Raw genomic sequence first — 27,862 nt, 5'->3', positions numbered from 1 at the left:
TATGGTTATATGCTGCAGCCGCAGAAGTACATGCTGTATTTGTCTGCAGACAGCAAGCAATTCATATACTGTCTCTGTTTCAGTGTGTCCAAGTCGCCTTTGGTGGTGGTAGTGTCACATCATGGCGATACGGTGGTGTGTCCATTGTAGGAAATTTGAGGGATGCCGTTACTGGAGTTGTCCAGGATCTCCTGTTAAGCACACATATAAACATATTTCTGTGGACTTTTAAGCCTTTTTGACTCTGATATGAAGTTCTGTCCTGCTGCTGTTTCCTACCTTCTCTGTCATCTCGTGCGAATGGTGAAGCGAGTGTTCCCTTTCCAGGAACATCCTCTGCTGCTCAGAGCTAGCTAGACGACAGGTCAGCCATGTGGATAATGTACAGGAGGAGATGCCTGGACAGGACAGGAAAAGGGAAACCAGTTGGAAAAACAATAGAAGAATTCTTTATTTTCATAGTCCCTTCAGATATGTTTTATATACTAATTAAATGAAACGAAACAAGCAAAAATATACATCTGCCTTCTCCCTTATTAAAACATGCTGAGTGTGTGAAAATGCATATGTTTAACTCCTGGACACAAGATATTTGCTATGTCACCGAAAAACCCATTCTCAGTGTTTCTCAGGTGTGTAAGATGCAAAATGGACCGTGACTGGCTTCAAAACTAATTTAAAATCATGCTCATCTTAAACTTTTAACCTTCAGTAGATGCATGTGAAAACAGCCTTTTAGTGTACACACAGAACATCATTCTGCACAGTGAAGCTCAAATGAGTCTGAATGACATAACAATAAGCAGAACATATTTCTTAGTAGAGATGGAGTTGATGGGATGAATGAGTGTGCTAAACTATCTTTAGTATGACATACTCTCTGAGGAAATTATTTTAGGGGAGACCCAGAAGAAAAATCATGGTGGAGTTTGATTTTGAGCTCTGGAGAGGTCAGGGTGAAATCCTTTTGTGTTGCATTGAATCACATAATGCAGTGTTGTCTAATTTAATGTTTACCCAGACAGGCCAGAGTCATGGCAGCCAGGTGGATAGAGCGCATGGAATCAGGTCGTTTGCTCAGCGCACGAACAAACTGGAAGTTGAGGATACCGCCGATCAGACCGCAGATACAGCACGCTGAAAACAGGATCATCTGAGAGACAGAGAGAGAGAGAGAGAGAGAGAGGTGGGGTGGGGTAGGGTGGGGTGGGGGTGGGGGGGGTTGTGTTAATGCAAATGCAAAAATTGATATCCCGTCCACAAATCTGTAAACAAACTGACAAAATGTGATGAAATGGGATATATACAAACTACAATTGAGCTTCCATCTCCATTATTCTGCTGTTTAGGATGGCTCCTGCTGCAATGAGTAATGTGTATCAGACAAAATAAATCTCATTTCCTATTAGAAAATTGGATCGCTCTCAAAGCTGACTATCTTATCCAGAAATATTGCACAGCTTGTAAATATGCTTGCATCACTCATGCGGCGTATATGAATGTGTGTGTGTGTGTGTGTGTGTGTGTGTGTGTGTGTGTGTGTGTGTGTGTGTGTGTGTGTGTGTGTGTGTGTGTGTGTGTGTGTGTATCTTGACTGTGTGTTAGAAGGTTGGCAAGATTTTACTCTCAGCCTGTAATAAATCATAAATCGCAGATTATTTGAATTGTAGGCAGCAACTGGAAAATTCAATCTCAGTATGAGAATAACATTTTTCCAAATGGGAAAATGATTGAAATACTGTTACTTTGTAATCAGAATAATATAATCCAGTTTATTCAATACAACTCTCTGCTGATTGTGTATGCAAGTATGTGTGTGGGTGTGTGTGTGTGTGCGTGTGTGTGTATGTGTACTGTGTCGACAGTGCAGGTTTTCTTTCATTGCTCCCAGTACAGATGCCTTTAGTGCCTCTAACCGCATGGAAAAGGGCATCTCCAATTTCAGTCATTACCCTGTGAAGTGTGGAGTGCAGCTGGCATGAGTCCGGAGCCAAACCAACCTAATGCAATAATCACCCCACAGGCAGACAAGGAGAGAGGGGATGGAAAGAGATGAGCAGAGTAAGATGGAGAGGGTTAGAGCACCAAAACGAGTGGGAGGATGAGATTGAGCCGAGAAGGCAGAGAGATGGATGAGAGCGATGAAAACAGGAAAGAAATCGAGAAAGAGACGATAGGTGGGGACAGATAGGGTGAGATGGGAGACAAAGGTTGAGGGAAGTCTCTGTTACAGCAGATTGTGCTGACATTGATCCGTCATTAGTACTCTCCCTGCAGGAGAGAGACAGATAGACAGACAGTCAGAGAGAAACACGAGGGCTCAGAGACAGTGAGAGAGAGCGAAGCATCCACTGAGTGAAAAAGACAGAAAGAACGACAGAAAGAGAGGAGGAGAGGTGACTGCTTGTCTCCTCTGGTTTCCTCAGATGTCTCTTTCAGAACACATTGTGTGCACCTGTTCAGAGGACAACACACACATGCACATATACACACACACACACACACACACTTTTGAGTATTCAACAGGGTTAGACTGTCCTTACTTGTAACTTCCAGGGGTAAACATGCCTTGTGTGTGTGGTCAGTATTCATGATACAGAGGTGATACATTTGCATCCTCAAGGCTATGTGATATCGATACGTACACTTGAAAGTACATATTCAAATAACTACTGTGTGTGACTAAAATGTGATACTATTCTCTAGTGTTTTCATATATTTTGGGTTATCAACAAATCTTTCAATTCAGAAACATAGAGCTAATGGCCCATTTTCTGTATATAATAATCAAGATTAATTTGGGTGTGTCTCAAAGGCTCTCTTGCCTCACAAAATGGAAAATGTAGTGTCTGAATTATGTTTCCAGTTGTCTTTGTTCCAGTCAACTGGAAATAGATCTTGATAACATGGATTAAAGCATTAATGCAATTAATTGGCACTCAAACCCCACCACTCAGTGTTTTGTCTCACTTCATCTCATCAAGTTTGTTTGAGGTCAGCATCACCAAGAGCGAGGGATTTCAACCAGAACAGAGAAGAAGAGGGGGAGAGAGAGAGAGAGAGAGAGAGAGAGAGAGAGAGAGAGAGAGAGAGACAGAGACAGAGACAGAGATGAAGTAATGTCTGACTTCCACTAAATACTAATTTTTAATTGTGGGGGTGGACACTTTCTGAAGAGCATGAAATGATACAGTCTACCACTACCCGAGGAAGCTGGTGTCCTCGGCTAACATTGCTATCTATCAGAGGCTGTAGTGAATTTAAAGGTTTGTTTTAAAGCGACAATGAAGAAAGAGTTATTATATGAAATTAGATGACACAAGATGTCCATTGGTACCATTTCATGCTAGCTTGTTGGGAAGGGGACTAAATAGCACTCCAAAGTTAAACCAAATTTTAGTGAGGAAATAAACTGGCACGGTCAATTTCAAAGGGGTCCTTTGACCTCTCACCTCAGGATATCTGAATGAAAATGGGCTCCATGGATACCCATGAGTCTTCTGCTTACATATATGCCCACTTTATGCTAATCTTATGCAGTTTGGGGCAAAAACCACGCAGTGTTTTTCCATGTAGTATAAATCAGTTATTTTTGCCTATTCTAAAAATGTTTTATTTGAATATTTCTGCGTATTGGGATCCCTAAACAGTCTTCACAATTGTATAAACTTAACCTCACTGTATAACATGGCCTATTGTGACTGCTAGGGTAATCACATACTCATTAAGCTTTACAGTCACAAACTAGAGACCTCAGGCATTCAGATGATGTATGGCTTCCTGGAACTGACAATAAGGGAGTTTCAGAGCAATTTCCAGAACAGAAGTGCTCGCCACAGCATGGATTTTTCTATTGTGTTCCTCAAGGTCTTGGTGTCTTAATGTGGTATTTTGGGGGGATTTAAAAAAACAAATGGCAGTTGCCCAAAAATTGCTACAACAAGTTGTGAGACATAATTAATGGCAATTATATACTTCCATCATAATACTCTAAACCTTATACACTCTAAACTTTCAAAATTTGATTAGGCCCCTAAACATTACTACTACATTAATTTGATACAGTGCCGAGCTGCATCTCAAGTTAATCTCCAGGTTCCCAACTTTCAGATGATGTATACCATTTCTATGTGGCATATACTGCTGACTTGCTACCTTCCCCTAAAGATCCCCTGATAAGGGGGTGGGAGTCTCTGATAAGGGGGTGGAAGTGGGTTATTTTTTTTTTACTTTTTTTTTTCAAATTATACTATTCCTTTATGCAGTTTAGTCAGTTCAGCCTATTTTCTGACTCAGCCGCTGTCTGATACAGGACGTTGCAGACAGCCCACTATGTTCTGATTGCTTAGCTTTCGGAAGCTGACCCTCAGCAGACATTCAGCGGTTCTGGAGTTGATGTAAATAAACAGTAGTAGTAGGATTTTACTTCATTTACTCATTCTTTACTCAAAATGGAAACTTCTAACATACATCCGTATATGTTTGAGCCCTGTTCTGATCTGAACTATGAAAATGAACAATGTTAACAACTGACAGAACAGGCAACAAACAGTACCAAATGGAAAGCCATTTGTGGGCATGTGTGAATGATTTGGCGTCTTCAGGAAGAGGAAGTAGAGAGTAGGGGTGGGAGGACGGGTGTATTGAGGGGGGGTCAGCGCCCAGGTGGGGACTTCTAATGCTCATGTCTACGATCTGGGAGGGATTACTGAACAGTTTGGAAGTTTGTTTGCTTTGTTTCTGTTGTTTCTGCTTTTGTTTTTTATTATGTTTGGACTTCGGATGATTTCTAATTAATTGTGCCTCTTGGACCTTTCAGAAAAACCATTTGGACACTCTGGATGTAGGCGTGGTTCCCCTTCAAGGGGATGTTTGTTTGTACTGTAATGTCCTTTCATTTTGTTATATAAAATGGTGGAAACATTGAATAAAAACAGTTGATCACAAAACAAAGGAAGAGGAAGTAGAGGTAACTTAGCAAACACAGTACTCAGAGCAGGCTGAAGCCCTGCCTTTTGACTTGTAGGGAGCATTTTTACATTCAATTTCAAGTTTTGGACCTTTGACCAAGTTTAACTTAGATATCCAACATCATAGCAGAATACACGATAAGTGACAGAAATTCCCTATCATTTTATGTTCCTATTTAAATTCAGCTTGTGTCACATTACTGGAGTGTTCTTCCTGTCTGTTGCAGCAGGAATATGCTTCATAGGAAAAGATTAAGAACAGATTACTGGTTCTTAGGAGCAACAACCAAACCAAGGATGTACAAGTACTTACAATAAGTCCTGTCCTCTTTCGAGCGCACAGCACCCCACACATCCCACAGACCAGAAACTGTAAAGAGAGAGAACAACACATGAGTCATTGAACAGTCTCAAAAGTGAATTTGTCACTGAGAAAATTACTGGTTAAGACACTATATAAAATGTACTCCACACCATCCACCACCTTCCTGACAACTGGAAGGGTGAATGTATTGTTTACACTCTTGTTATTCAGATATGATGCAATTTTCTCCCCCTAAAACAAGGAGCGTGTCATTGTGGGTTTCTAGCAGGAAGCCATAATGTCCTAGATGTCAGTGAGTCAGACTAAACTGGAACAGCACGGTGGTGTATTCTGCTGGCAGAGCGAGCATACAAGTGAGACAGCAGAATGAGCTGCATGCTGCGTGTTTTGCTGAGTTGCAAGCAGTAGAGAGTGTGTGTGTGTGTGTGTGTGTGTATATATATGTGTGTGTGTGTGTGTGTGTGCGTGTGTGTATGTGTGTGTACGTGTGTGTACGTGTGTGTGTGTGTTTACAATCTCAGTATCAATGTTCTAATTTGACAATACTTTATTAGACATTTTTAAAGATCTTGAAACTTACATTTAATTTGTCCATCTAAAACCTAAATCATTTACATTTCATGTCAGTGGCTTTTTAAAAGAAAAAATATAATAGTTGTATTTTATGATTAAGAGGACGAAAAAAGGTTCTTGGGAAATATTCTTTTTGCTCTGGGTGGCTGGAGATGTCTGTGTTGGCAGCAGTTGGCAGGCTGAGCCCGGCAGGGGAACTACATACAAAGTAAACAAGCATACAAGCCATGAGCAGACAGCGTATTGTTAGACATGGCATCGAAGAGTAAGGACCACAACGGCCTCCAACTGGGCCGAAGTGACATTTGCAGGTGCCATGCTGTTTAGTGTGCTGCAGCTGAGCAGCTGAGCAGCTAATTAGTGATTTAGCCTGCTAACTGACATTAGTGGTGCTATTTTTCACCAGTGAATGCTTGTAGGGTACAGGACAAGATGTGTCCTAATGTGTAAGAAGGCTTTGGTAGGAGTGCTCATGTGGGTTGTTGTTCAGAATCTGTGGTCTTTTTTTGTGAAGCAGGATGGTAAATGAAGCAATTGTATTTGCTGTATAAAAGCTCTATTTAAGTAGACAAAGACTTAACAATAGTCTGATGAGTTAATGCAATGATAGGGGGGAAAAGAGACCTCAAAATATAAAATATACATTTGTCCCTTTTTGTGAAAGTTTTTTTCTCTAAGGAACAAAGAGGACATGTGTTATACCGTAAAAAATCAGTTATCAGTATCAGTTGGACTTTAAGACACAAAACTAAGTTTTAGTACAAAAATGAGGTTTTGATTCCCTGAGTATCACTTAAATAGTCTAGTACCTATAGATAAAGAAAAATAAATATTTTTTTGCCCTTTAATTCATATTTGTAACATATGTAAATAATGTACACCTTGAGGGTCTATCTGCTTCCAGGATTTCACTAAGTTTGGTTACTTTCACATTTTTAAGGATGCATTTATTCAAATTATGATTGGTCCTTTTGTTTGGATATTATAGTCTCAAAAAGTCTGTTCAGACAAACGCCTTTTGCCCTGAAACAGACAAAAGTTTTAAATAATAACTCTTCAATGAACTCAGCACAGACTTGATTTATTTCATGAGTAAACATAATGTTTCATAACTTGAGCTGAAGCCATGGACATGTACTGAAAAATGCAGGAAATGAATGATGATCATTTTTTTTGCTTCTGCAGGACAGTACATCTATCATCCCAAAATCTTGAACATTTAATTAGTTGGAAACAATGTAGAACTGTGACTGCAATTAACATTTGACATTCAATCTACTTTAAGGGCAACAGCCAGTCAGTCTTAATGACATCAGATGTAAACCTTTGAGTGATCATGAGACAAAAGCTGACTCAGCAGACAGCGTTCAACAGCTGTGAGGTTGAACACTAAGACGTCACATTGCATATCAGCTTTGTCTGCTGTGCAAGTACACACGTTTCACCTGCACATGTTTTGAAGGATGCAGCCCATACGTATCCCTTTCTCCCTCTTTCTGTTTTTTTGCACACCCACACATTTACACACACTATAGGAATCTTTTAGATACTCAAAATGTATAGATGTTTCTTTATGACTCATATTGTCTGAACTGTAGGGCACTTACAGTAATTCTCAGTCAGAATGTGTTTTTTCCAGCTGGGCCAACAGTCACAATAAAGTCTCACTCAGGTGATTCAAGGTTATATACTGTATCGACACTAAAAACGTCAGAAACTCAACTTTTCATTGTGCAGCAGCAAAATCAAGTCAACAAGGCTTAAAGTGGCACAGTAACAGGAGGAGACATATTTAGAAGAGAGAGAGGATGATTGCTAGTAAAAGCTTTGACCCTCACCACCTCTGAGGAACAATTGAAGCATGAATTAATGAAACTGATCTTCAGCTCCAGCACTGAGGCATCTAGTGGACTCTCTGGCATCTAATAGGAAACACATAGAGGTCTTCAATCCAAATGTAAGCACAATGTTTTAGTCTCAACCACAGATCTTAACACTAGGAGGATGTTAAATATAAAAAGTTGGACAAGCCACATCCACTTAGTGATTAATATTGGGGGGAACAATTACCAATATGAACACAAATTTAAATAGCTAACAATTGAAACATAGACAAGTCCTACATTTAGGAAAAAAATAACTTTTTAGGAGAATGTTCAGTGTTTTTCAAATATTTGACCAAATCCAAACTTATAATGTCACTGAATGAAATCATCAACCAAACCAAAAGAAGCCACTTCATGTTAACAGATAGGTGTATTACAACACAACTTCTGCCATTATACTAATAACCTGACAACCTAATCTGACAAAGATCATATGAAAACTACCATTATCCTCACTTAAAAGTAGAATCAGGCATTAATTTCCTTCTACAGATCTTTGCCCACATGTCTTTATTTCATTTTATACAAAGGTGTGCAGCCTCACTCCTAAAGAATCACAAAACATTCCTTACAAAGGAGGATAAGAAAGACTGATGCTGAGTCTAAACTGTGTCTGTGCCCTTCACTACATTCCTGGAGATAGTCTACTTAACCTTTCTGGGGGTAAATAAAAGGTAGGGGGGGGGGGGGGCGGGGGGTAATTAAGGGGGTGAAAATAAGGATAAGAGTTGTTCCCAGGACGTACACAGAGTCCGCTCCACACCGGAGAAGCGTCGCCCTGCTGCGGCTTGTGCTCTCCCCGGACCCAGCTGATGCCCACGGCTCCCAGGACGATACTCGCCACACCCAGGCCCACCTCCACCAAGGACAGAAGGAGCAAACTCCACAGGATCTTACGGCTGGAGCACATCCTGCCCCGGGCATCTCTCCAGGTCCAGCAGGAGGCGGACAGAGGGCGAGAGGAGTCCGCTTCTCGGTGTTCCGAGGGCGGCGCAGCTCTATTGACTCATACCCGACATGAAAATAGGATTTTATCCAAACAAGTAGGTCCAAGTAGAGTCAAAAGAGTAAAATGACCCTGAGAGATTAGAAAAGTATAAACTGCAGCAGGCAGAGGGCTGGCTTTGCAGTTGGATATTATTGTGATGAGAGCGTCAGCTGAAGTTCCTCCGTTTGCAGAGGCGTGTGTGCCGCCTAGCGCTGTCCAAGGTACTTAAGCAACACAGCAAATACACACACGCGCGCGTGCACACTCAATAAATGAAGGCACGCGCACGCACACACACGCGCAATCCAGAGCCGTAGCCAGTACTTTATAAATACCGAGGTCATGTGGAAGAATTTAAATGATATAGGCAGGAATTAAATGAGCCCAACCCAACGTCTAGGTTCAATCAATTCAAAGTATGTGTGAGATAGTGTGTCACTGGCTAAAAAGAAAAGTGAAGAGATTTAAAGCACCTTTCAGCAGCAGGACACTTACAAGTGCTTTACAAAAGAACACAATAAAAGTGGGATACAACTCAGACATTACAATGCTGTCAGAGTGCAAGATAATTATTCCAAGTAGTACTCCTGTGTAGTTTCTATTTATAAGAGCTAAGAGTTGGAGCACATTTTGGGAGTTTTCTCCAGATATGGTACATGAAAACTAAATTCATGTTTTTGCATTATTCCTTAAAATCCTGTCAACGGCACACACAGATTTTATGTATCAGGAATGACTATATCAGGGCAGCTTGGATTGATAACACACACACACACACACACACACACACACACACACACACACACACACACACACACACACACACACACACACACACACACACACACACACACACACACACACACACACACACACACACACACACACACACACAGAAATATACAAGATTGTTGTTATAATTGTTGCAATTTAGACATACTGTTCCAAAGTTTTAACTGTGAACTTTTAACTGAATTGCATACTGCACCTCTCAGAGCAGTGACATTCCTTCAGAATCATCTCATCTCTTCTACCTGCAAGAACGTTACAACCTTAAGTAGCTTATAAGAATATGTAGAGCTTTCATGCTGTTTCCCGGGCTGAAACACAGGAAGTCTTTATGTTAATTATATTAATTTAATGACACCAAATTAGATCACAATCATTGGCTGTATAATCCTTACTTGGCCTCATAAATATTCAAGCCGGTTGGGAGTTAATGACTCAGTGGTGTCCCCGGGTAAAACAAGGAGCATGTGTCTCAGAATGTAATACTATAAGCCATGTATGTTTTACTGTGAGACTGCAGATTATGCTTAAATTTGACAAAATAATTTTAGAGAGAGAAGAGTGAAAGTTTCTCTTTTTGTGTAAAAATGTATCACCCACCTTCTTTGTTTGCATGATTACGTGCCTGTGTGGATGTAAATATATTTAGAAAAGTAAAATTATGCATGAAGCTCCAGACTAAACTTCAACATCAATATAGGAAAAGTCATCTTAGGAATTAGCATACCTAACACTAGTTTTGGTTGAATTTGACTTTATTTTGAGACGTCCATCTAACACAGTGGAGGTAAACAGATTAGACAGATAGAAATATATTAAAGCAGTGTCTCATTCCAGACACAGTGTCCTTGTTTCTCAGTAAGCCACAGAACACACTCTGCAAATGAAAATATCTGCTTGGCGAAAAAACCAGTAAAACCATAAAATCTGTGTGTGCCAAGTATGAAAATATTTGTGTTTTTAGTAATTTAGGTGAACTGTCCCTTTAATGTTCATAAAGGGCATATGATGACTTAGTTTGAGCATTTTATTACAGCTCTGTCTACATTTCAAGCCCCAATGCTCCAAGAAAAACATAATCTTTTATGTCACTTTAAAAACGCCAGCAAACTTTAACAGTTTTGAAACATGACTCATCTGAAATGAGGTAGATGAATTCTAAATATGTTTCTCAGCTTTCAGCTCTTCCCTGTGGATATATTTTTATCTCTATTTTATAGATGTCAAGGCAACAACCACAGCTAGACTCCAAGTCATAATTTCTTCTTTGTATCGGCATATAAAGATATGTTTAGACTTTGGTCTGAAGTTCTATAGTTGGAAAGGTTTGCTCATTCATACATAGTGAATATTCATCTCCATCATCAATTAACCACAGTACATGATTTCCTATACGTCTTTCATCAGAAGATTTTTATCAGTATTTGTTTAGAGACAACAGTTGCATTTTTTTTTTACAGACAATACAATAATGAGGACATTTTAGCATACTGAAGATGCCAATTTGTTTAATAGGCTACTTGCAGAGGAAGGGGAGATCGATAAAAACGTCATGGAAAGAACCACTTGTACACATCAGGCACCGCTCTGTGATCCTTAGTTATACCCACATGGTCATTGTCCTGGCAGATAGTGTGTACAAACTCACAATTTAAGAACCTGCATAATTTAAAGTACCTCATAAAAGCCTCATTATCCTTATCCACCCCCAGAGAGAACTCAGCCAGTCTTCTGGTATCAGGAAACTCATTCACATGTAGAAAGGAAGTACCTGGGGCAAAATCCTCATAGTTACTTCTTGGCAGGCCGAACATTATAGGCATAATGCCAGCTGTAAGAGGTCCACTGAATGTTTCAGTAATGTAATCTCTGTGAATTGAATTCTCAAAGGAAAGGTAGAATTTGCAGCTGCTAATGGTCAGGAAATAGCTCTCACCCCTCAATGGTGCAGGAGCTGTTAAAAACATCAATGTGGATGTGTTTTGAAAGCTTTCGAAAGTAGATGTAACTCTCTCCTGATCTCTCCACAATCAAACAAAGCAAGCATTCCTTCATAGGCAGCACAAAATCTCCATTTGTGTTCTTCTAGACAGTCAGTTGCCAACAAACATGGATATCTGCATGCTTCCTGTAACTTGTATGGATTAAAAAGGCCTTGAGTACCTGGTATCCTGCATGTGTTGCTTGTGGAGTATCCATATTAAACCAGATCCTGCTCTGAAATCTGGATGGAGAGGTCATCTTGGGTAGCCCTGTGAAATCAAAACTTCCTGAACTTGGGAGCACAAAGCTCTGTCATCTGTAAAGTGGCAGTTATAATTACTGAAAATCTTCTCACAGTCCTCAAAATCAAACCTTTTGTTTTCAGGCCAGAACCACGGTAGCACAATTAGCTTGTCAGTCTGTTATGTGGCTGCAGGGCTGTTTGGCTGTTTTGTAATCACTGATGTGCTGTGAAAATTAGTCTGCTTTATCAGCTGATCTCAATGAGCCAGGGGAGGATGACATTTTGGAGATGGAAATGACTTATAGTACATTAAAAACAGGTCTATGAATCCAGCTAGCGTGGGAATCACTGTCAGGGTGACTCGTAAAATGCAAAGAATGTGGGTGGGAGGCCATATTAAATCTGCAAGGAAAGAAGAATCCCTTATCATTGGCAACACATTTCCTCAGCAGATTATTGGCATCATGTCAATATTAATATCCCATAAAGGGTATCACATGCACTTTTAAGTGTCTGAACTAACTGTGAAATTGAAGATTTTTAAGAATTTATAATCTGAATGTCTAAAAAACAGTATAACCACATTTTTCCTAAAACGCCTAATGACAATATAATGTTTATTTGGATCCAAATAGGGAGTTCTGGCAGGGATAATGTTTGATTTCCAAAAGCAGCTGGGTGTAAATGAGGTAGAAAATTGGTCAGAATACTTGCTTGTTCCTTGGAAACTGAAATTATACTGCTTCTTGGTAGGTGAATGTGTAAGATTTCTCCAGGATCCAAAGTGAGAAACCACACAGGTCTGACAGTGGAAATAAATCAAGAGTTCTTTTTTACTTTTCACATCCTTTGTAGGGTACAAGGGTTAAGATCTTCAAATGTGACATTCGACTGATGTTCCATTTACTTATTAACATAACTGATTTGTCAGAACAAAAATTTAATTTTACAACTACTGATTTTTGTTGTGTATTTGTTCACCGTCACAGTTTTTATTTATCATCTTCTTTCTGGTCAATACAAATATCCCTAATTCAAAAAACTAAAATTAATAGTAAAATTACCAGAAGTAATGTTAATTTTTTAACTCAATCTATTTGCATCACCATCCACTTCATCAGCTCCAACACAGATCTTTTACCTCCACTGAGTAGTAGTAGTAGTAGTAGTGTCAGTCAAAATAACACAAGAAAGCATGAATGAACATTTGACATAAAAAATGAACAGCAAACACTGGACACAAAATGTCACAAGCATGTTTGTCTCCATCTCAGCCAGTTATGCTGGATCATGTGAACAATGCAAAGACAGGCAGCAAGTGACAGCACGGCAGATTAATTTTCTGCAAACACCTCTGATCAAAGTGGAGATTATTACACAGGTGTTAGGCCTGAGAAATTTCCCCCGCCAAAAAAAAGAAGCTGTGTTCACAAATGCACTCTTTACCTACAGTGATCCATACAACTAATGTGATTATTACCATCACAGTCGGTTTAATCTTTTTTAGTCATAGTCAATTTTATTTTTCACATTTCGAAAAATAAAATTATATCACCATATGTCCCCCCTCTAGCTTACTCTATCACTGCCCTTCATTCACTTCATCATTAAAAATGGGTCATACAATGATACAAGTTCAACTTCATATACCATGTCAAACCCCAAATTCACATTTACAAATTGCTTGTTTTTATATTTGTTTGTTTTTTAATCAACAGTCCACCGTTCATTAAGATCATAGAAGAAAAAAAACAGAAAATGTAATCATATTTTAGAAGCTGGAACCAGTGAATTCGGGCATTTTTGCTTTAAAAATGTACTCATCATCAAAACAGTTTCTATTTCTGTCAATCAGCTAATAAATTAGTCACCTATAATCGCTCCTGCTCTAATCCAAATCCTTTATTGTTTTTTCTCTACTATTACATTTGACTCAGAAAAGCTTTTATTAGTTATTACTAAACCAGTGAGTGTCGCATTTTTGATAAATATTGACAATGCTGAGGATAAAACCAACAACAGATGCAATACACACATTAATATTTGAGGGAACAGTTTAGTCTAGTCTTGCTGTTAGTAAGATGAGAAGATAGTCACCAACAGTCTGTTATCTATAGACTATAGTAGATGCTTATCTCAGCTTTGTAGTTATGTTATATCATGTTTATTTAAACTATACAAAAAATAACAAAGTTAAAAAATGATAACTTATGTTTTTGCAGGGGGTTCTGGACTATTTGTATTTCTAGCCACACTAGTTGTTTATCCCTGCTTGCAATCTTAATGATAACTTCGGCTAAAAGACTGCTGGCTGTATTGCCTTGTCGATATTCTCATCTGACTCTCTAACATCTAAAACAGTGGATAACTTCTCAAAAGATCCAAGAAAACTTGCAGCTTAACCAGGTTCCAGCTAGTCATTTTAGTCAGTTCATCCTGATTATTTTAAACATAATGTTCTTGTGTCACAGACAGAATATATTAAAGTATCTTAAGCAATGTGTATTATTGTGCATTTGTGAAACACTAATGAATAATGCTCTCATTGTGGTTTTCATGAAAAGTACCACTCATTAAAGGTCATGAACCATATGGAAAGTCTTGTCTCTTGGCAAGTGGTCACAAGGGAGGCTGACTGAATTCATTGTTGATTGACAGTAGATGAGGAGTGACTGCATAATACTTCCTCCACTTAAAGTAATGCATGTACGCTTTATCTTTCACATCCAAGTAGGGCAGAAATTCTGCCAGTGACTTCGCATCAACGAAATAATTTATGTGAATGAAGGCATCAGAGGGAAGGAACTGTTCATAGTTGTCTCTTGGTGGACCCAAAACTACAGGGACACTGTTCCTGCCACAAGGGGTCCGCTCAGTTCTGAAATGAGAGGTAAAACTTAGAGCTAGCAATACCTGAGTAATAGTCTTCATATCTCAACCTTTGTCTTGCAAAAGCAGGGTCAAATAAATGAATCTGAATGTACTTTGCCAGTTCATGGTTATATTTCTCTTTACAGCTGTTCCAGCTGCTGGATTGCTGTTACTGACAACACACCAATTTGCCTTCCTTGGGCAAGACAGACTCATCTTACATCTCTGTGTTCCTGATTATCACTGTGATCAGCATCTCTTTTGTAGCTCAGTGTTAAATTAAACTGTTACCTTGGTGTTTGTTGGAGATTCCACATTAAACCAGATCCACTTCTGGAAAGCAGGGTGTGGACCATGTGGCATGTTTGGCAAATGCCAGTGTATATCTTAATGGAAGAAAATGAGTCACTGTGGTTTGCCATGCAGGGATCTGTCATCTGTCAGGACACATCAATCAATGTTGAAGAAGGTAGAGCAGGCTTTGAAATCAAACTTCATGCCGAGAGGCCACAACCACAGCAGCACTGTGGGTTTTTCATTTGGATTTATGCCTTTATAATCTTCTTCATAAGCCACAGTAGATATAAATGGAGAGAGATGGAGGCTCCAAGTACAGAAAGTACACAATAACAAAGTATATAGGCCCCAGAGCAATTATCTCTGCTAAGTGTGTTGTTTTACTGGAAGCTGTTGTCATCTGTGGAGGCAGACAGAAAAACAAACGTGATGATAATGAAATTATGATTTGCAACAAATTCAGCTATAACAGTAACAATTTTGCACCTAAAGCTGTACATTATAATGCAATCCAACAGCAGAGACTATATGATTTTCAGTTTTAGATTAGACAAAACACTATTTGAGTGAGCAGGTCACTCAAACAGTGACTTTCTCTACTTATATTGTTCCATTAGGAAGACGATTTTTACAGTATTTTACAAAAAAGTAAAAATCCAAATAAACATGGTTTGTGTGGTAGAATCTTATTTACAAGTTGATCAGCTCACAAGCCCTTGTGTGGGTCCCAACCTCAAGGTTAGGAACCACTGCTATATACTGTACAACTTATGGTATGTATAGATGTGAAAGTCAAATTTGTTGTTCAAGGTGGAAATCTGATGCACTTCTTTGTCAACCCGCTGAAGAAAAAATGTTTTTACGGCCTCTGGACAGGAGAAAATCAATGACTTGGGCGACAGCAGTAACGTCACACAGACAAAACACTGGATGTTTTCTCAATAACAAACAAACCCTGCCTCATTGATTTTCTTAAATAAAACAATCTTTTCATCTGGAAAATTTTGTTGATCTTCCTTTTTATTTCCACATCTCATCTTTTCTTTTTCATTTAGAGCACTACTTGGAATTGCTCTGAAACTAGCTGAACATTAAAGGTTGAATATGTAGAATATTTATTAAAAGCTATATTTTAAAAAAAAATAATACAGCCACGGGGCGTTTTGAGGGGTACAGAATGAAAGTATTGCTTTTCCATAAAAAAAAATATTTATTCTGAATTAATATTTTTAAAATTTTTTGACGGGTTCGACAATGACGTTCTGACACGTTCTGTGTACATTGTACCAGCCAATTAGCGGCCGGAAGTGCGGGTTGCCAGGGTTGTCTGTTGTTCCGGCGCAGCTACTGTAGGCTGGCACTGGGTGAAATGGAGTTGTAAACAAACACGGCCGTGTTGGACTTACTAAAACCAACTTCGAAGGTAAGACAGAATATCTGTTAGTCGCTGTAAATAAGTGGTTGTTTACCTTTGTATGCTGCTGGTTCACTGAGTTTTTAGCGCAATAATAGTGGTACTGTTGAACTTGCCAGGGTCTTAGCTTTCATATGAGATGCTATTTGTTTGTGTACCATGAAGTATCAAAACGGTAGCAATGGAAATGTGGAGAGTGGGTTGACTTTCTGACGCTATTCGGATTTTGATATTTGATCATTAACCTCTTAACGCACGCTGTTCCGTTCACGGGACGGGACGGATGTTAGGAGGTAGCCACACGTTCTTCTGAATGTTTTAAACACCAACCCTTAAACATATATACTCATGCCGTACATTGTTGGAAAGCTTAGATTGTTCTGATTCATTCAAGACCACTCACGACTTACATGGTTGCTCACAGCCGTAATAGTATTAGCGATTAGCTTGGCTAGCCACTCAGCTAAGTGAGAAAAGCTATAATGCCTACATACCTTCAAAGTCTTCCCTTTATCCACAACGATCATCTTATGACACAGGACTTTATGTACAGCTCGCCAAGTATCCATTCTTGTGAAATATGAAATCCGTTTCCATAAAACCGGAATATTTTCCTCAATATGTCCATGTATTTAGTCCAACACGTAATGTAATAACACAAATAACAAACTATATACGGTCCGTTTACGTCATTTCCTGACCTGCGCGTCCATCTCAGAGTACACGTGACTAGATGTTTACGACCGTGAGCCTCTTCTGCTTCTGACGACACCACACACAAGCCAATCGATGCTTAGGATTAGGCAGTACATGCAGAGACATTGCTGCTCCCACTGGCATGTTACAATGTAATGTACCTCGGTGGTTTCAAGTCAGTTACAGCGAGGGTATGTTCGCTTCCTGTTTTCAAAATAAAAGCACCAACTCTATCGTTATGGTTTTCTTAATAATAAAAGGCAACGGGTGTTTTATTTTGTGAAAATGACCGGAAGTGCGTTACTCGCTACGGCTAACTTGAGTGGCTCCGAATTCGCAGGAACAAAACTTTAAGCAGATGTTATTTGGACAAATTAGCGTCACATTGTTGATCTAAAGGGCTACTTTCTCGCCTAAAAAGGTTAGACATGTGGATAAAGTGGTATATTTACAGAGTTAGAGCTAAAATAAAATCCGGCACCGGACCTGGCAACCCGACTGCTGGAATTACTTTTTGGTTGTTGCGACTACGATCTCGAGACATTAGATGGCGTTGTTCTGCTCATTCTACATATTCTACCTTTAAGTTTTAGTAATTTTAGCATCTGTAAAGCACAGCATCCATACAGACAATTGTATCTTAAACAAAGTGCCCCACTGACAGAATGTCTACTCTCTACCTTTCCTAAATAAAATCAAGGCATAGGAACAGTATAGCAAGCCAACCCAACCCAATAAACACACATAAACTGATTTCTACGTATATGTGTACATACAGGGTTTTTAACTGATCAATGATCAATCGACTCGCTACGGAGTAAAAGCAGGTTGTAGAGGATACAGAATCATTGAGCTGTATATTACTGGAAGCTCTACTGTTTTACACGTGTGTTAACATTCATGTATTTAACAGAGTACTGAAAGCAAATGCAATTTGCAGAAAAAATAGAAGGACTGATTACACATCAGATTAGAGCCTACAAGGGTTTATTTAAACACATGGGGTCATGAATGTTTAATCACTCTTTAGCTTTCACTGTATGTATAATCAAGTCATGATCATGGTCATTTGAAGGCAGAGGAAAGCTGGGAGTTGTAGCGCTGATTGCAATACAACATACAGCATCAGCAATGCTTACTGCATGTAGTCACTCTATAATTTAACACATATGCCTGCACTCACAAAGGCACCGTATCCAGCCTGAACCCTGTATCTTTCAGCAAGTTGGTGTCCTGCTGTTGTCAGTCCATTTTGGCATGTGAGAGTCTGAGTCTCTGCCACAGGTCACAGGAAGTCAACCAGCTTCAGCTTGGTTGGAAGCAAAGACAGCACTACATTTAATTTGTGGTGATTTTGTTTTCTTAAAAACATATTAACAATAGTGAGGGTATAAAGATGCCAGATTGTATCAAATTATCTCTAAATTCCCAGGGGCTAGTGCAGGAAATATACTGTATCACTGTGAGTGAAATACATTGACATACAACATTTAATTCCTTAGATTAGATATGTTAAAGGTTTCATGGCGTCACTTACAAGTAAGGATTTCTGTGTGCAAGTTTTAGATGCTGTGAAATGTGCACTGTTGATGCTACAGATGGACAGCAACATATTTTTTGTTAAGCTACTGTGGGTAAACACAGAGAGTGAGTTATATGGTTGGTGTTTACATATGTATTTATTAAGGGTACGTAATGACAGCTTAAGACAGATCTCTAAGCACTTAGGTATTTTGCCTCTGTTCCCATTCTATGTTAAAGGTCATTTGTACAGCAGCGGAAAGACAGTTCTCATTGTAACCAGCAGAATTGTTTTCAATGGTCCATATTTGTCATTCTCAAATACACATATTAGAGACAGACTTGACAGTGTTATTTATGATGCAAATTACTAAACAATCAGCTTTGGACCATAATGCTCAACAGCATGCTGTGCAATTCATTCCATTTGTGTAAAGAGATGACACATTAAAAAAAAGTAATGTAATATTTTTTAACTGAAGACACCATTGCCATATTATTACACTGAATGTGCTAGCAAAGAATAGCCTATTTAGTTTAATATTCACTCTCCTTTTAGTTCTATGTCAGCACAGTTTCATTCACATATTCATGTATCAGCAAATACACATACACACAGTCGCATGAAGCTGTTATTATCATCACTGAGATCATCAGTGGAGACACAAAACCTGACATGAAGTACTTTTATTTTTAACTCACTGCAATGTCCAGGAAATGTCTGGCTCATTCACTACTAAACGCTGTGTTATGCTCCCCAGTTGGTTAACTTTGCCAGTGTAGCATTTGGTGCTTGGGAAGTAGCATGTTGGGTTTATCGAAGCTTCTTCTTTTTTTTTTTTTTTTTGCTGAAAACAGCTGCTGTTTCTGACACTGATGAGACTACTGAGTCCAAATCTGGAAAGACCAAAACAATGGCCAGAGAGATGCTACAATGCTCAGTAGTGTTGAGGAGAACTGCAGAGTTTGGTGGTAATTCTTTGTTTGAATAGTGGACCCTTTTTAGATTTAATCCTTTCTTAATATTGGATATAAACTTTTATTAGTACAGCTTTAATATGTCTGTGTTTATTCATGAACACCATCCTCCACAGAGATAAAACCAGCATAAACCCCACAAAGACATTTCACACAGACAGGCCGATGAAAGAAATGAAAGAGAGATTGCATTGATTTACAGAATCTAGTGGCTACAGTCCAGATATCACTGCTTCGGCTTTATATCATGTTTGTGGGACACTGGTTATGTAACGGTATTTTATAGCAGCAGCTTCAATTGAAAGTTGCTGTTGACTTCATCCTGCAGACTTTTATTAGTCTGGAATAAGATGCAGTATTTGGCCTGGTGCCTGAACTGCACAGTAGCCTCTGATCAATGGCAGACTTGATGACACGCTGATTTTCTTTCTCTCTCTCTGTCTTTCAAAGCAGCAGAGACTACACTGTTGTCCTCCTCTGTGTCCAGAATGTCCACCTGTCTTTATTATTTTAACCACAAGCAGAAGAAATGTATATTTATTTTCTTTCGTTGTAGCTGTGCTGTAACCTTCATTTCCTGGAGACTGCAGTGAGATAAAAATAAAACTGCTTAATGTCAGGTCTTCTGGCTCCCCTTATGATCTCAGTGCTGATATATGAGCATTTGAATAAAACTGTGCTGAGATATTTATTTCCATTAAATGTACTAATTGTATTAACTCTTCCATGTTTTTAGAAAACATGCAAATTGGTGGTGCAGTGGTGCAGTGTTAAGCACCGTCCCCTCACAACAAGAGGGTTCTAGGTTCAAATTGACCCTTTCTGTGTGGAGTTTGCATGTTCTCCAAAAATATGCAAGTTAGGTTAATTGGTGGCTCTAAATTGCCCAGAGGTGTGAGTGTCAATGGTCTGTCTCTATACTATAAATATTAGCCCTGTGATTGACTGGCGACCTGTCCAAAGTCTTCTTGCCAAATGTGTGAAATTGGCTCCAGCTCCCCTGCAAACCTCTAGAGGATAATGGAATTAATGGTATTAAATAGTGATCTTTAGGGGTGCTAGTAAGCAGATTTTGTCACCTTCAGACAGAGCTAGGCTAGCTGTTTCCCCCTGTTTCCAGTTGTTATGCTAAGCTAAGCTAACTGACTGCTGGCTGTAAATTTATCATGCAGATCATTATCATCTCACTTTCCAAAGCAAATAAGCATATTTCCCCAAAATGTCTAAATATCCCTTTAAGAACTGCAGCTGCATGATCTCATCATGCAAATGATGGAGAAAAAGAGGGGAGATTACATTTATCCAAGAAAACTTTCCTCTTACTGAGATAAGGGTAGATAGATTGAGAACTATAAGATTTTGTGTTTGGCTGTTGTCTTCTTCCTGTTGCTCTTTGATAGTTTGAGGGGATCAGATTCTGAAATTCATTAAAGCAGGATGTAATTTTAACTGTGGATAATCATTCCTGCCCTTTACAGGAATGTATTATTACACTGCATGAAGTGAAACTCCTGGGAGAGAATGACACATACCAGTCCTGTATCTCCACACTTATCTTTTGTGCTGGCCCAAGGCAGCAGCGGACAGGGGATATATAAGATATATAAACTTCTATCCAGCTAAGTGGATAAAAAGGCGAGTTAGCAGGAGGCGCCTGGAACTACGGTGTCCCCAGAGGCCCATTATAAGCTTCTCAGTGGTGCCATCCACTCTCAGTGTGGCATTGAATCATTAGGAGATATATGGCTGCCAGCCCATAATGAGTGTATCACCAGGCGAGCGTCAATCTGTCATCGCTCCTGGGAGACCAGAGTAGTGAGGGAGATCGAAGGCACCGCAGGCCACTTGGAGATTGCCTTTGTACCTCAGATGCAACAGTGTAGGTGTGACAGCATCAGGTTAGATGGCAAGTCTGCTGTTAGATTGTCTCCTAAAGGATTCAGGAACCACTGAGATACACAGATACGGACAAGGGATAATTGAAGTGCTTTTTGACACCACGTTTTCTGGCATTGGATCATTACAACTTGCAGTGTGTTATTAGATCGAGCTGATTTCCCTAGCTGTGCACTAGATGGACAGAGACAAAACACCCACTGTACTCCTACAGCAGAGTAGTGTTTCTATCACATCAGCCTAGAGTTTAACATGTGGGCAGAGATGCCCACACCAGCCAACACCTAAGGCAGAGAAATGTAGTTTAAAGACTTGTAATTTGAAGAAAGTCTCACTGTATAGTGACACATACTTTGCAATCATTTGAGTCTTTTGCAGGATGTAAAATACGCCTCTGTTTTTTTCTCTTCTTCTTTCTTCTATTTTAAATATCAGTTTTAAAAAAGAAGCTTAAAACCACAACAGTGCCTTTGTGTTTTTTGGGAGTAACTCTGGTGTTATATTGCATAACTTTGTTGCACATAAAAAATATAACAGTGTCTCTCAGAAAGAGAGATTCTCAAAGATTATTTAATGTAACGTGGAAAATTCCTCCACATTCATGTTGTACATAAGTATACATACAGAGTTTTGGGATGTAAAATGTAGCAAGGACAGCAGTCTGCCACTTTGGTCAGTCATTTGAGAGGACCCTGTTACACACACCATTAACTCGCAGTATCAAACACACACACACTCATTTTCACACTGAGCAGTTTTTATGCATCATTTACAGCGCATTATCAGTTCAACACAAGAAAACACTCACACATACACATAAACACACAACATAATATCTGCTATGTTTCAGTAAATTAGCAGAAAGCGTGAAGATTTTAAGTGTTTGAGTGCAACTTCTGTCCGTCCAGATGGTGCTTGGTCATGACTCTTTTTGTTCCGCTGTGAATGATTGGAGGGTATATGGCGAGCTGATCATTCATCTCAATCCTGAGCTCCAGATGTTCCACAGCCACACATCCACACACAAACAAACTGCCTTGCTCAAAGAAATCCATAGCTGCATGCATTATTTACTGCTGATTTCCTGTTGCATGTTAAAAAGAAAAACACAACATTTCGCTTCTCTTCTTTGGTGAAGCGAGTGTAAGACAGCACAGATTGTATTTCACCTCCTACTGATGACTTAGGAAAAGTGCCTGAACCTGAGAGGATGTTTTGTGTCTGTGTGAGTGCATTTGTGTGTGTTTTCAGGAGGGTAGGTTAGGGAGGGGAGGAACCAGCAGAGAGGGATGGAAGGACGACGGAAAGAGATAACAGAGGAATGAAGGAGAGAGGAGCTGAGGGATGAGAGAGAAGGGAGAGGAGGAGGAGATGAAGAAGAGCGATTATGCAATCAATCAATAGATTCTTACTGTGTTCACTCTCTGACAAAGACAACCAATTCTAAAATCGATTCACATTCTTGGAGTCACAGCAAAGAGGCACTCATCTCTTTCTGCTTTTGTATGTCTCTTGTTTTGTCTCTGCCTCTTTTTGAATCTCCTTGTTTTTAGCATACTAACACACTCAGCTAGAATCTCCTCTGCGCTTTCTGGTTCGTCTCTTGACTCAAAGCTGTAGCCAGAAATCCCTCTGTCAGCTCCTGACAGGACACAGCACTTGATAAGCGTAGGATGAGACAGTTTTGGTCATGGAAGGTCAAAGGTCACATGGCTGGCTCGCTTAATTAACGCCTTTGCAGAGAGAAAGGTTAACAAAAAGAACCTACATACTGGTGTGAAAAGGTGATACTACTATCGGTATAAAGTGGCTAATTAGCGCTTGTGCGTGCCTGTTAGTGAGTGTGTGGAGGGAATGAAAGCAAGGGAAGATGTGTGTTTTGTCCTTCCACCTTAAATGTGATGTGACGTGAGTTTTTAATCACCTGTCAGATCTGTCAAAGCTCATGAAGCAGTGCAATTGTTTCCTGTTTCATAACGCAAGCGAAGCATTTTCTCTATGTGTGCTTGCGTGCGTGTGCATGTGTGCTGGCTCCAAGGACTGCTGTGTGAAAATACAGTACTGCAGGGTGGTTTTGTCAGTGCCAGGAGAGTGGTGGGGGAATGCCCTTAAAATCTGGACAAAAACAACACACACACACACACACACGCACTGCAAAAACACACAGACACACATGTGCTGGCGTCACTCCCAGGAAGAAAAGCAAGAAAAAGAATGCATGAGGGAGAGGCTTGTGCTGTTGTGAAGTCATATGGCATTGGTAAACAAGTTGGGTTTTTTGTTTTTACCAGAACTGGGGAACTTTCTCTTTGAGTTTCTTGTTGGTGACCACAACATTAACAGAGTGAAACAGAAAGAGAGTCAGATAGGAACAGAAACTGTGAGGAAGGTAAAGAAAACATTGAGTAAAAAGAAAGAAAGAAAGTGAAAGAAAATGTTAAAAGTGACATAAGAAAGAAAGAAGACCATAATAGGAATACGCTTAGGAAAACGTCTTTTACAGTCATGGTAATCAAACCTTACAGAAACAGTTCAACAACCCTCCCTTACTGAGAGTTATTGGATGAGTTTGTCACTGTCGCTCCCTTTTGTTTAACCCAACTAAAACTGACACATACAGTACAGACAGCAAGTTGTAGATTAACAGAGTTCATGTTGTTACTGTCTCAGAGTACAGTGACAAATAACTTGCTGCATACCACAGAGATAGATTTAATTAATGAGCTTTACAGGTGACGTAGGTGCATTTTTGAGATGTGAAGAGAGCCAGGCTTGTCATTTCCCCATTCTATGCTAATCAGCTTCTTGCTCTTGTTCCATAGTGAGCACACAGGTTTCTCATCTTCTCATCTTGTCTGAGACAAACATGCACATAAACCAACCACCCATTAACACAGAGGCTGAAATGATTGATGCCCAAATATCCACATTTTGGACTCCTGTTTCTCTCCAGTGCTGTATATATACTACATATGTGTCTATTATCTTGCTTACTATGGAAATATTGGATAATAACATATTTCCTCCCAGTGGACACAAACACTTAGCCACACAGTTGTGCAGCTAACAAAACACAAAGGTATGGTTGTAGTCATTATGGCAGAAATCAATGCGATGCCTTTCACTGCTGCATTGTATTTAGGTCATTAGTCAAAGAGGAAAGGTGCTTGTTAGCAGCCAAATGTGTGTTAAAAAGTCAAAGGCGATTCCTAATGAAGCAGTAGCACTTTGTGGGCTTTTTCTTGTGGTCGATACTCTTCTCATGACATTCAATGTTTCAGTGAGGATAGAGAGATTTAAATGTCAGTGATTTCCCAAACCAAGTACTTACGCTCACACTCTCATACTTACTTAGAGATGAGGAAACTGTTTATTTTTTTGTTCATTTATTTTCTCTCAGCTTTTCCCGCCCACTTCGATTTCAGAGAATGATTTTCGACATTTACCAGGATGCCTTTCGACAGCTCCACAGACCATGAATGATGTTTTTCCTTTAAGCCTGCTGATATAAAAATGGAAATTTCCCACATACTTTCACCTTATTTCCAGTTCTTAAGCCCTGTGGTGCTCATGCAGATTTGTAATCCAATTTAAAAGCAAAAAACATCTCTTTAGTGATATGAGAAACGTTGATAAATGAATGAAGAATGAAAAATGTGAATATTCAAGACTCGATTTGGAATGAACAATTCTGGGTTTTAATCCAACTACACAGAGAAATAACAGCAGCAGCAGCATAAACTTATCATCTGTCTGTTGACTATTAACTTTTTTTTTCTTTTTTTATTTGTTGCAGCTGTTTCACATAGTTCAACGTAAGTCCAATAGGAAATAAAAAGCTCTTCAAAACATTCAAGAGGCTTTTTATTCTGCAAAAGAGAAACATGAAATGCATTATTACTCAAAGGCAGGTGTTGTTATGAAAAGAAACTACAGTAATTTGGACTCGCTAAGAGTTAGGATTTTATTAAGAAACAGTAGAATATGCTGTTAATCTACAGTGGTGCACATATGAAACCCCACACCTGTCTGTCTATTAGCATGACATGCTGCCTTTCTGTGTCTTTGTATGTCTGTCTGTGTGTTTTTGTTCCTTTAATTTTATTTGTTTATATGGTTGTTTTTCTTCCGTTCTCTCCCCTGATGTGACCTGGCTCACCTGTCAGTAAGAGGCAACTGTTTTGTTGTGGTTATATTGTCACCCTTACATTTTAGACAGCCATTCATGCATTATCCATCACGATAAAGCAAACACACAAACAAACAGACCAGGTGCTATCAGGCTATGCCGCTCTCACGTTGCTCTTAAAAGACCATAGCAATGGTTCTGCATGTTTTGGAGATTTTACTGCAGTTTTACATTACTGTTGGGTTTTCTTATTGCATGGTATGAAACTTGCAGGTACTTAAAATGTGCTATTGTAAGGTTGATCATTACATGTTGATTTTAATACTATAGTGAAATGAATGCTAACCTATAACTGTCTGAAAGGTAAAAAAAAAAAAAAAAAAAAGCACATTAAAAATTGAAGATCATGGGGCGCCCTGGTTGCATACTGGTAAACATGCATAGCCTAACATATAGCCCCAACATCCATCATTTGATTATGGCAGTGGACCTTTGTTGCATGTAACAACCCTCTCTCTACCTGTTTTCTGTCTCTATGCACATTCCATTGTCAAGTAAAGGCAAATATTACAAATAATAACCTTAAAGTTTAGGCTTAGATGTAGCTCATGTGTTTTGTATAGTATATGGTCTAAAATATGCTAAACAGGGAGATTTAAGGGAGCAAAGTTTAGATTTTAGAAGAGGCAAACTTATACAGAAACAGCTTTAGATGTGTGTACATACAGTGTGTGTGTGTGTGTGTGTGTGTGTGTGTGTGTGTGTGTGTGTGTGTGTGTGTGTGTGTGTGTGTGTGTGTGTGTGTGTGTGTGTGTGTGTGTGTGTGTGTGTGTGTGTGTGTGTGTGTGTTGGTGTTTGTGTTTGTGTTTGTGTGTGTTTGTGTGATGAGTAATGGAATAATAAGGCTTTCTCCATCGAAGATTCCTTAGGGAGACATATTGATCAAGGGGCCAATTGATTAGGAGGATTAATTTTCTTGGTGTCCAGGTTCGTGTGTGTGTGTGTGTGTGTGTGTGTGTGTGTTCGTTTTCCACACAGTCATGTTGTCTATCTATAAAAGAAATCAAATTAAGAGCTTGTATTGGGGAAAATCATCTTTAATGTTAATTAACTGAAAAAACAAGCAATAAATGTCATGTGAGTTGTGTTTGACACTCTTGCAATGAGGGTTGGCTACCATATGGTAAATTTTGTATTGACACTTTTAAAAGATTGAAACCATGTTTTGGAATTATTTCCTGTGTTTCCTAAATTGTATCTCTCAGCATTTGAACAGCATCTGCTGTGTGGGCAGCAGCCCTGCCAAGTAAACAAGGCTCTTATTAACTATTAAACACTTCACAAAAGGGACCACAAACACACACACACACACACACACACACACACACACACACACACACACACACACACAGACATTAACCAAAGCTGCACAAATGCAAGTACGAATGAAGAGTGAGTACGAGTCCCAGTGCAGAGTCAGTGGCCTCTTTTTCCTCTAGTCACAGTGAAATTGGATCTCTCCCTCCATCCCCTTCAAGGAGGTTGTATACACTTCACCACCAGGCGTCCAAGTCCCCCTTGGCCTCTAATAGAAGGACAGATGAATGACTTTGCAAGCAGAGGGCGGTCCAACCTGATTCAGCTCTACTACAGGCAGTTGTGGCCTTGAAACTGTTCTCGGAATGGTTACTAAAACCATCTTTAAGCTGAATTAAGGAGAGGACAATGAATCACAGTATCCAACAAATCATGTTCTCTGACCTTTAATCTGCAGCTGTAAAGTCAAAATGCCAAAAAACTTTTTTTTTCCACCATGAAGACTCTTTAGAGAAGGAGGAAAGAAGACATAAAATGTGAGCTCTTAGACATTTTTGTTTTGCATTTTTTAATATATGCTGACTTCTGTTTACAAGGTGGGGCCACAAGAGGGCCCTGTCACACAGTCAGAGCTTAGATATAGCTATATAGACACTATAGGGATATTCATAAAAAGCAAAAGGTGAGAATGTAATATGGTGCATTTTAATACCAGGAATGTCTTTATTATGTTTTTTTAATGGATTTATTTATTTATTGTATATGTTATGGGTTGTGCTATAAGTCTGAATTTGATTGGACTGGACTGAACTTTAGGGCTGCAACCATAGTGATTATTTTCAATATTGAATAATGTGAAGATTTTTTTTAAATCAATCAATTCACTGTTCCATAAACTGTGTAAAATAAAACATTGTTCACAAGTTTAAGAGCTCAAGATGAGTTGACTCCAAAAAAATCCTGAAAGATTTATCTCAAATTGGTC

General features: G+C 39.2%; 2 protein-coding genes and 1 pseudogene across 2 annotated transcripts; all 3 read right to left on the bottom strand.

Moving 5' to 3' along the window:
* Positions 1-119: 119 nt before the first annotated feature.
* On the bottom strand, positions 120-8,664 carry LOC128374161 (transmembrane protein 196). Its single transcript, XM_053334430.1, has 5 exons — positions 8,500-8,664; positions 5,284-5,340; positions 1,018-1,153; positions 280-398; positions 120-191 (listed from the first exon to the last, which is right to left on the bottom strand). The coding sequence occupies exons 1-5, from the start codon at positions 8,662-8,664 to the stop codon at positions 120-122; spliced, it is 549 nt and encodes a 182-aa protein (XP_053190405.1).
* Positions 8,665-11,081: 2,417 nt separating this feature from the next.
* LOC128373914 (4-galactosyl-N-acetylglucosaminide 3-alpha-L-fucosyltransferase 9-like) lies at positions 11,082-13,354 on the bottom strand. The gene is made up of 3 exons (XM_053334110.1): positions 13,337-13,354; positions 11,818-11,933; positions 11,082-11,469 (listed from the first exon to the last, which is right to left on the bottom strand). Exons 1-3 carry the CDS (start codon positions 13,352-13,354, stop codon positions 11,082-11,084), a joined length of 522 nt encoding a protein of 173 aa, XP_053190085.1.
* A 1,023-nt stretch (positions 13,355-14,377) lies between these two features.
* The window catches only part of LOC128373913 (4-galactosyl-N-acetylglucosaminide 3-alpha-L-fucosyltransferase 9-like), a 23,723-nt pseudogene continuing 10,238 nt past the window's right edge, over positions 14,378-27,862 (bottom strand).

Source organism: Scomber japonicus, chromosome 15, assembly GCF_027409825.1.
Source record: "Scomber japonicus isolate fScoJap1 chromosome 15, fScoJap1.pri, whole genome shotgun sequence".
Lineage (NCBI taxonomy): Eukaryota > Metazoa > Chordata > Actinopteri > Scombriformes > Scombridae > Scomber > Scomber japonicus.
Note: the sequence above shows the minus strand (reverse complement) of the source record. Positions and strands in the feature narration are given on the sequence as shown.

Bases quoted from the DNA above. Each gene is read 5' to 3' on its own strand.
- LOC128374161 (XM_053334430.1), bottom strand. From the start codon at position 8,664: ATGTGCTCCAGCCGTAAGATCCTGTGGAGTTTGCTCCTTCTGTCCTTG. The intron at 399-1,017 runs GTAAACATTAAA...TGTCCTGTCCAG, and splicing joins CATGACTCTGGCCTGTCTGG to GCATCTCCTCCTGTACATTA. The intron at 192-279 runs GTAGGAAACAGC...TGTGCTTAACAG, and splicing joins CGCACGAGATGACAGAGAAG to GAGATCCTGGACAACTCCAG.
- LOC128373914 (XM_053334110.1), bottom strand. The intron at 11,470-11,817 runs GTGCTCCCAAGT...TGCACCATTGAG, and splicing joins TTTACAGATGACAGAGCTTT to GGGTGAGAGCTATTTCCTGA.